At 34.8% G+C, this 9,089-nt stretch overlaps 1 protein-coding gene and 1 pseudogene across 1 annotated transcript; both read left to right on the top strand.

Moving 5' to 3' along the window:
- Positions 1-521: 521 nt before the first annotated feature.
- LOC149172947 (chaperone protein dnaJ 11, chloroplastic-like) lies at positions 522-1,586 on the top strand. Its single transcript, XM_089427849.1, has one exon. It carries the CDS (start codon positions 946-948, stop codon positions 1,468-1,470), a length of 525 nt encoding a protein of 174 aa, XP_089283975.1. The 5' UTR covers positions 522-945; the 3' UTR covers positions 1,471-1,586.
- A 2,463-nt stretch (positions 1,587-4,049) lies between these two features.
- On the top strand, positions 4,050-7,711 carry LOC149172946 (protein TRANSPORT INHIBITOR RESPONSE 1 pseudogene; annotated as a pseudogene).
- The last annotated feature ends 1,378 nt before the right edge of the window (positions 7,712-9,089 follow it).

Here is a 9,089-nt window from a genome sequence, read left to right as displayed (position 1 = left end):
AAACCCGCCAGAAAAACTTTCAAAAAGTCACATTATAAAAAACTGCATTCTTTGATAGCCAATACACATAATAAATGAAATGTCCGGCGTGGGAAACTTTTATAAAGCTTCAGTGGAGAATATTATCATGGAGGACTGATTTGTTGAAATGTCGGACTCAAATTGATGTTTATTCCAGCATTGCACACTGTAACCTCTTGCTGCATTCCGGGCGGATAATGACCAAATAACTTAATCTTATGCGACCCCCGTGAAAAGAGCAGAGAGCACTGCACATTTAAGTTTTAAAATAGGAAAATGCATGACCTAAGCAAGCCGTATCTGCAGGGACAAATCCGTTTGACCATGTTTCCATAACAGTAACAGGGAAGACAGTCACCTACCATTCCCATGTAGGAATTAATTTCAACCCTTTTTACAGCAATTCATCGGCAATCCTCACTGAAAACCGTTACCCACGTGAAATTAGACTGACCAACTAGTCTGATGTTTAATTTTTAACAAATTTCTCAACTTTTCCAAAAGCTAAGAGGAATCACACGCGGCCACACCACATTCAGATCTATTCTCAGGCAGATATTTTATTTGACAGCTATCCCCTCTGCTATGCAACTTTCTGGGCTTCGTTTGTGTATATAATTACAACCCTAGTCATATTGAAAGGCCTGTATATTCCTCATACTTTCATCAATTTCCCTTCTGCAAATCTGCTCTGTTTAGTGATAGTATAGAATTAAAACCTTCGTTTTTTTGAAAGGCCTGTATATATTCCTCTGCTTTTTTCAATATTTGTTCTGCAAATCTGCTCTGTTTAGTAATAGTTTTATTAATCAATCATCCATACTTCGTTTATCCATAGTTTTTGCGAGCGATTATTCAGTATATATACCCTATAGAAGTAGCACAGGCTTTGTTTCTGGGAGAAAAAAAAATTATATATCAGTAATGGCTTCTTCTCTTGTATTTTCTTCTAATGTTTTCGGATTTCCAAGCACTGGTCATATTGGCCTCCAGAGACCGCCTGCAGGATTCAGCACCCGGAGCACTCATGTTAGATTTCGGCGGTGTTTCAAGGCCAGAGCAGTGCAGGCCTCTGTGGGCGCAGAGTCAGCCATTTCAAACCACGGTCACATGGAATCAAGGAATCTTTATGAAGTTCTGGCAGTAAGCCCATCAGCGACTGCAAAGGATATAAAGAGGGCTTACAGAAAACTGGCGCGGGAGTTTCATCCGGATCACGCGGCTTCTCCTGAGGATAAAAACGAGAGCACCCAAATGTTTTTGAGGATACACAATGCGTATGTGACTCTCTCGGATCCACATGAACGCGCCCAATATGACCTCCAGCTCTGGGCTCCATTGCGGGGCTTTACCGGCCAGACGTGGAATAAGGCGGCCAATGGGCGGACGCCCGCTTATACAAATTATAGTCATATGGGGCGGAGTTGGGAATCAGATCAGTGCTGGTGATCTTCATCTGTAATGTGGATTTTTCGTGGATATTATGTACATACTTAACTGTATGAGATACGGTATATTTGTATTTTTTTTTCTAACATGTATATATAATTCTTTTAATACCTAAATTCTACTCCGAGTTGGTCTTTATGAAAATACTTGATTGAAAATGCTAGTTAGATTAATTTACGACTGGTAAATTTGGTGTATATCAGAATCAGACTCACATGTCTGTTAATCACAGACCGGTCAACTTTTTTGCTAACTAAATTCCATAAATAAAATTTGACATCGGTAATCACAGACCGGTCAACTTTTTTGCTAACTAAATTCCATAAATAAAATTTGACATCGGTAAATAAATTTGCTATGGCAATTTGCCATCAGCGTTTTTTTAGTGTATGGAAAAGAGTTTATTAACATGGAAATTTTGAAAACGATTTTATGAAGATGCAAATTTTGATATGATGATGATATACAAATATTTTTGGGAACTTGGTGTTCTTATTATTATCAGCCATGTCAAGCCGTGCAAAACATTATTTGGTAGAAGTTTTAATGGATTTTATTACGGTTTGGAGGAAGTTTTAATGGATTTTATTATAATTTTATTTAGAAGAAATTTTAATGGATTTTATTATAGTTTTATGCAATACGAAGGCAAGAATGTGATTATGGTAGTGGTATATCAAATGAAAATGTATTTTTATTTGTGTTTTATTTTTCATTTTTTTTTAAGTACAATGACAGAAATATTAATGGAAATAATCCAAAAGCTACATAGAATATCAAAGATGTTTTATGCATACGAAGGCAAGAATGTGATTATGGTAGTGGTATATCAAATGATAATGTATTTTTATTTGTGTTTTAGTTTTCATTTTTTTTTAAAGTAAGTACAATGACAGAAATATTAATGGAAATAATCCAAAAGCTACTTAGAATATCAAAGATTATCATAAGTGATAGAACAAAATATTTTCTTATTTACGTATTTAGTTGACTCACAACTCATCATATCATCCTCAATAAGAGAAAATTAAAATTGTGAATAAATGTTTAGAAAGATATCTAGATTGTCTTATATATATGATAAAAAGACACAATGGGTCAACTGATTTCCCTTCGTAGAATGGTGGTACAACATATCCTTCTATACTTCATAAAAAATGCCCCATTAATGGTACGCAATGGATATCGTCTTCTAGCCATCACATCACTCTTAAAAAGGACTATAAATGCTCAAGTAGTGGAGGACCACATATGGCACCAATAAGAGGTTCTCAAGCTATTGAAGGACAACTTGGTTATAGAACAAAATAGGATGAAAAAACAAACATATCAATATCATAGTGAAATGGAATTTGAAGTGGGGGATTAGGTATTCATGAGACTACAACAATATAAATAGATGCCCCTAAGAAACAAAAGAAGGATAATAAATTAGCACTGAGGTATTATGGTCCCGATAAGGTGTTGCATAGGATTGGAAGTGTGGCTTACAAAATGGAGTTTCCTCCATTTTCAAATATACATCCATTCTTCCATGTTTCTTTGTAACATCCCCTACGTTGACTTTGAACTTTATAAGCATTTTTTTAAACCCCAACGTGATAATTAATTGTTGGTTGAAATTTTATTTAAATATAATAAAATTATTACAAATGAAATTTATTCATGTATTATGGTACCAAGTGTCTGAATGCTTTGTTTGATGTTAATCATGCATTAATGCATTAATGCTCTAATCACTGCCAAAATTAGAGGAATAATATATTAATGCTTGAAATAAATTAATTATTGATTAATGTTTTAATTAATAATAATGATTAATTATAATATTATAACAATATAATTTATTATTATTAACATCCGAAAAGAAAGGATGATGATGGGCTAGACTTCTAAGGAGATGGGGTTTGACATGAACCACTATACCTATCTCATTCAATCTAATGTGAACCCCTAAGGCTAGGAAAAACTAATCTTATTTTATTAATCATTAATACAACTGGTAGTGTTGTTCCAAGTTTTCCCTTCCCGTGAATCGAAAGGGTTACGTGCAAAGGAAGGAAACATGGGGGGAAAAGCCCTCTCAACCATGTATGGGACACGGCTCAACTACCATAAATTGCTAGCAAGCTAAGATAGGGGTTTTCATTTTATTTTTTGGAGAATTCCACTAAAGAGCCAACATTAGGAACAACTCATGAGAGCATTCAACTTGCATTGGACTGTTATTGCTCAATTTTTAGTTTCCACATTGGGTGCAGAGGGAGATTTAATTAAAATCATTCGGTTCTTTCCAAGATTGACAAAGGACTGGTGCTTGTTGTGGTTGAAAAACCACCAATGCTTGTCCAACTTCAAGAAACCACCCATTCAATGAATCTCTAGTGCTTGTTGTTGGTTGAGAAGACATTAGTGCTTGCGACCACTAAGAAACCACTGGTGCTTGCAACAACTGAGAAACCATTGGTGCTTTCCAAATGTTGATAAACCACCTGCAAATGATATCATTCCCTTAGCTTATTTAGCGTAATGCCTGAAAATTTAAATCTCAGAATGATCTCATGAATGATCTCACAATTATGGAGTAATCTATGTAAATATTTGGCCTAGGCCACATATGAGATGCCCAAATAAAATCGATGAGAGTCGATGTATTATATGTAAATCGCTTAAAACTTATAAAAAAACCCACATATATTGGAATCAATGAAACTGATAGTGTATTATATGTAAATTGATTACAACTGATAAAATCAACTATGTCTATTTCATTTGATGAGATTGTTGACCTATTACATGTAAATCACTTACAACTTATACAAACCACTTATGTGTACTGCATTTGATGAAACTGTCAATGTATTACTTTGGACGTGAGTAAAACGACCTCGACCAATAAATCTCTTTCTTTAGAACAATTGAAGTGACTTCTTGTAATAGATCCTTAGTTGATGGAGTTGGGTACATGTTCATTTTTTCAAGAGTTCAATTGGCAGCAACTTATATATTTGGAAGAATATTTTAAGAGTTGTAAGGAACTGTTGGGGCCTCAAAAATCGTTGCTTTGACACAGAGGGAAAACAACCCAGTCTAGACCTTAAGAAAACTCCTTTTTCGTTTAGGTAGTGGCTTTGATTGGGGATAATGGGACCAGTTCCCCAATGAAAGGTTGTTGAATGGATATGTAATCTTATAGTGAAGTGAAATAGATGGATTTGCAGTAATGAATTAAATGGAAAATATGTGAATTAATCTATTCTATAACCCGGGATTGTTTAACTTTTATCTAGATGTGATATATAATGATTTTCCTTAGTAAATGACAATATAGATTGCTCAAACATCAATGGAAATGAAACTATTTCAAGATTATTAGTTTGATTAAATAGTTAATCAAAATAATGTGTAGATTGATATCACATGTAGAGTATCAAATAAAATTACTTAACATGTATAAAAATATCAATGATAGCGTGATCAATAGTGAATACATGTAACATTGTTCTTTAAATATCAAGTATTGAGCAATCTGAAAAGATAAATTTACTATTTACTTATGAACCAAAAAAAGGGTACAATGATAGAAATACCAGATGCACTAGTGCAACTTCTCAAATTTCTTTATGAAAATCCGAAAAAACAATTTTCTAGTCGCTCTACTGGAAAAAAATATGAAAGTACAACAATGCGAGCTTTTGTAAGAATTTCTCCATAAAATTTAGGACCTTTATTTCATACAAAAAGCAAGCTTAAAAAGTAGAAAACAACTAAATTTATTGTGCAGAGCGTTGAGGGCATTTAAATAGATCCCTTCAACAATGCTTAAAGGAAAACAATATTTTGGTAGAAGTTTCTGAAAGTAATTTGTTGTCTTCGTCAACTTTGTTTACTCCATTGATTTCTCTAGACGTTTGTCTCCATGTTTGAACAGATATGCCACTTATTAGCGCAATTTTCCTCCTCTGTTATGAACCTAAACACAGAAAACAAGAATCGATAAGATAAACATAAATGATATGATAAGCGAAATTTATTTGAAACAAATCACGTTTTGCAGGAAATCACGAAAAATGTAGAGCGCAATAAATCTCGACATAGAAATCATGGAGAGGAATGCAGAGTGAGGAGGTGGACTTCACGACTTATTGCAATCATAAATCAGAGTTTGGGGAAGATCATAAAACAATTGCAATCGGATTAGAATCAGGGGCAGAACTTAGAAAAATCACAATTGGATTAGATCAGGAGTATTCCAAATAAAATCCAAAGGGGCCCTTCTTAATACATATCACAATCGCAATCAGAATGGGCAGAGTTGCAGACTATAAGAGGTGGCCAAAATATTTGCAATTTATGGGATGTGGGACGACATCCCTATGATGTGGCAGATGACGTGGAATGGTGACGTGGCAGATGATGTGGAACTAACGTCACTATTGATGTCATATAGCAATCAACAATTGGGATCATATCACAATCGACATTAGCATGAGGCATGATTTCTAGAACTTTTCGATTGCGATATAAGCCCCAGATGCTATATTAATATAAATTATGGTGAATAATCCCAGCGGGTTCGGGCCTTATCGCATATCGCAATCGGGAAAGGGAGCGGGATATGGACTTTGGAACTTTTGCGATAGTCTACAAAACTGATATTTTATAGATTGCAGTTGATTTCCCGTCAGGTCCAATCTAATCGCAATAGGCATGACTCTTTGGTAATTGTGATAGCTCCGAACTTAGGATTTTTTATTACAATGAATTTTATATCTCGTTGATTCTGGGCTTTATCGCAATCACAATCAGTTAAGTCTAAGACTTAAGTTCTTTGGAACCTTTTGCGATTTCCATGGATGCGGAGACTTATGAATTGGGATGTTATTTTCTTGTTGGGTCCGGGCTTTGTCGCAATACGCAGTGTAGAGGGGTTTTTGTGTTATGTTGATTTATTATGGGATATTTGATGTGGGGTATGGATGCGATGTGGGGTATGGAGGAGTGTTGAAGTTTGTAAAGAATTCAACCTTCGGGAATCTTAAAAAAAACTGTTTTATTTTGTTATTTAATTAAATAACCATAATGTTTAATACTTAAGCCAAGTATAGTTTGGGTCTCAGGGGCTATTTAATTTGGTTTTTTGGGACAATCAATGTTTAATACTTGGGTTCTAATTAAAAATCCTAAGTATTAAACTTTGATTATAAGATTTTATTAACAATTTTTATGTTAATTTTTTCTATTCTCTCAATTTTTTGTTTGTTTTAGAAAAAATCAAAGGCTTTTTAAAATTAAGGGGTCCCTATTTTAATATAATAAATTTCACAGGAAATTTATAATATATTAAAAGGGGGGTTGTTGAACAGTACAACATGAATTTAGAACTTTGTTAGGGATGTGGAAAGTAAAACCCCTGTATCTTCTTGACTTGTATTATGTGTGCTCAAACTTGACATTTCTTAATTCAAGATATGATAATCTCCGAAGTATGGAGTAGGTCTAGCTAGTTTTTAATTGTCATCACCTATTACGGATTTGGGTTCTTGATACTGTCAAAGACAAGGGCTTGGAAACTGTATCATCAAGTTGTAAAAACTTGAGAGAATTACAGGTTTTTCCAATGGATCCATTTGGCCAGGATCAAGTTGGTGTCACAGAAAAAGGCATCCTTGCAATATCTCAAGGATGCCCTAATCATAGTTATGTTTCGTATTTTTGTAGGAAAATGAAAAATGAAACAATTATTGCAGTGGCTCAAAATTTCCCCAAGTTAACACATTTCTACCTTTGTATCATGAATCCATACCAGTCAGATCATTTGACAAATGAACCTATGGATGAGGCTTTTGGAGCAATTCTAAACATTTGTAAGGATTTACAACGATTAGCAATATCAAGTTTTCTTACTGATAAGGATTTTGAGTACATTAGTCTTTATGTAAAGAATTTATTAACCTTGTTTGTGGCCTTTGCTAGAAGTAGTGATTTGGGCATGGAATGTGTATTGCGAGGATGTCCAAAGCTTTAGAAGCTTGAGATAAGGGATAGTCCATTTGGAAATGTTGCTCTCCTATAAGGTCTTTAATGCTATGAAGCCATGCATTCATTATGGATGCCTTCCTGCAAGGTTATGATGAGTAGCTGTGGGTAGCTTTCTTAGAACAAGCCCAATATAAATGTACAAATAATAAAGGAAAACAATGAAGATGAAAACGACATAAAAAATTTGCTTTTTCATTAAACTAATGAACTTTTCTGATGTGGGTAGTTCATTATGGATCTCTTCATTATCCCTGCATCTTCCACATGAGACTCTTCATTTTACAACCATCATAGGTGGGATTCAAGGATATGTTATTGTTCTACTTGAAGGTGAAGGATGAGCAGACCATGAATTAACTGCCAATTGAAACTGCTACAGAAAAGACAAAATCATCAATTAAGGATGGGAAGTTTGACAAGAAGTCATTAGATGTTTATGATGGCAATGGAAATAATGGAAATTCTATGCAAGAGGTATATGGTGCTTGTGGGATGTTAAACTAAAAAGTTATTAATATTTCACATTCATCTAAATCATTCTCCTTTAGCTGGCCAACAACATTTGGCATCCTTTAGGCATCATACTTATTGATACATTATCTATTTGCAAGCTAGATTAATAATGTTGGAGCTTTGTATTCTACCTTTCTAGCTATGCACTTGGAAGCTAGGGGTGCACATGATGATTGGGCTATCTTTGCTAACTATCTCGAAGCGTACTTCTGGTTGTAACAAAATATCGCTCTTGATGCCAAGGTAGTGTCATGGTGGGACTATCAAATCACAACAATGGGAATCACAAATGTGAAACTTGAGAACTAGGAGGAAGCCTTTATAACATCTCATTAGATAGTTAGAATTGGCAAAGATAAGCCACTAGATTTAGACCGATAAGCAAACTATCTCAAGGTCCATTTGGTATGCCATTCATTGTCAGTCTCATAGTTAGCACAAAAGAATTAAAGGGTATCTCTATCCTTGGACCCTTTTTCATCATGGTTATGGGTCAACAACACTAAACCCTTGCCAGTGAAGTCCATTTTCTAGGATGCACACTGTCAGCGTCACAATTGGCCCACACATATTACAGGGTATCTCCATCATCGAATCTTCATTCGTCATGGTTATGGGTCAACCACAAAAAACCATTGTCTTCAAGAGCACTTGGTTTTGGGCTATCCACAAACCCATCATTATGGACCAACCACACAAAATCCTTCTCTTCATTGGCTCATATTCAACAAACACTTCTTAGGAGGGAACTTGATAAAATGGGGACCATTACTTCCTAAGGGGGGGAGGGGGGGAGTGATATGAATTGGAAGTGGAATTTTCCTATGGTATTTACGCATGGTATCCACCCATGGTATTGTAACTCATGAAGGCTATAAATAATGAGACTCACTTTGTAAAAGGACATAGGGATCTAATGAATGCAACTATAACTATTTTTCTTTATTTTAATAAATAGTTTCTTTGGGTGTTTTCTTCTTCTCTCTCTGCCTTTAAGTTTCTCAGATCTTAACCCTAAGGTTTGGATCATAGGGGGTTGGGAGGGTAGTTTATAATATTCCATG

The sequence above is a fragment of the Pinus tabuliformis genome, chromosome 4_2 (assembly GCF_031772625.1).
Source record: "Pinus tabuliformis cultivar Carrire ecotype Pingquan chromosome 4_2, CPIR1, whole genome shotgun sequence".
NCBI lineage: Eukaryota > Viridiplantae > Streptophyta > Pinopsida > Pinales > Pinaceae > Pinus > Pinus tabuliformis.
The sequence above is the reverse complement of the archived record's forward strand: the minus strand, read 5'-3'. Positions and strand labels throughout refer to the sequence as shown.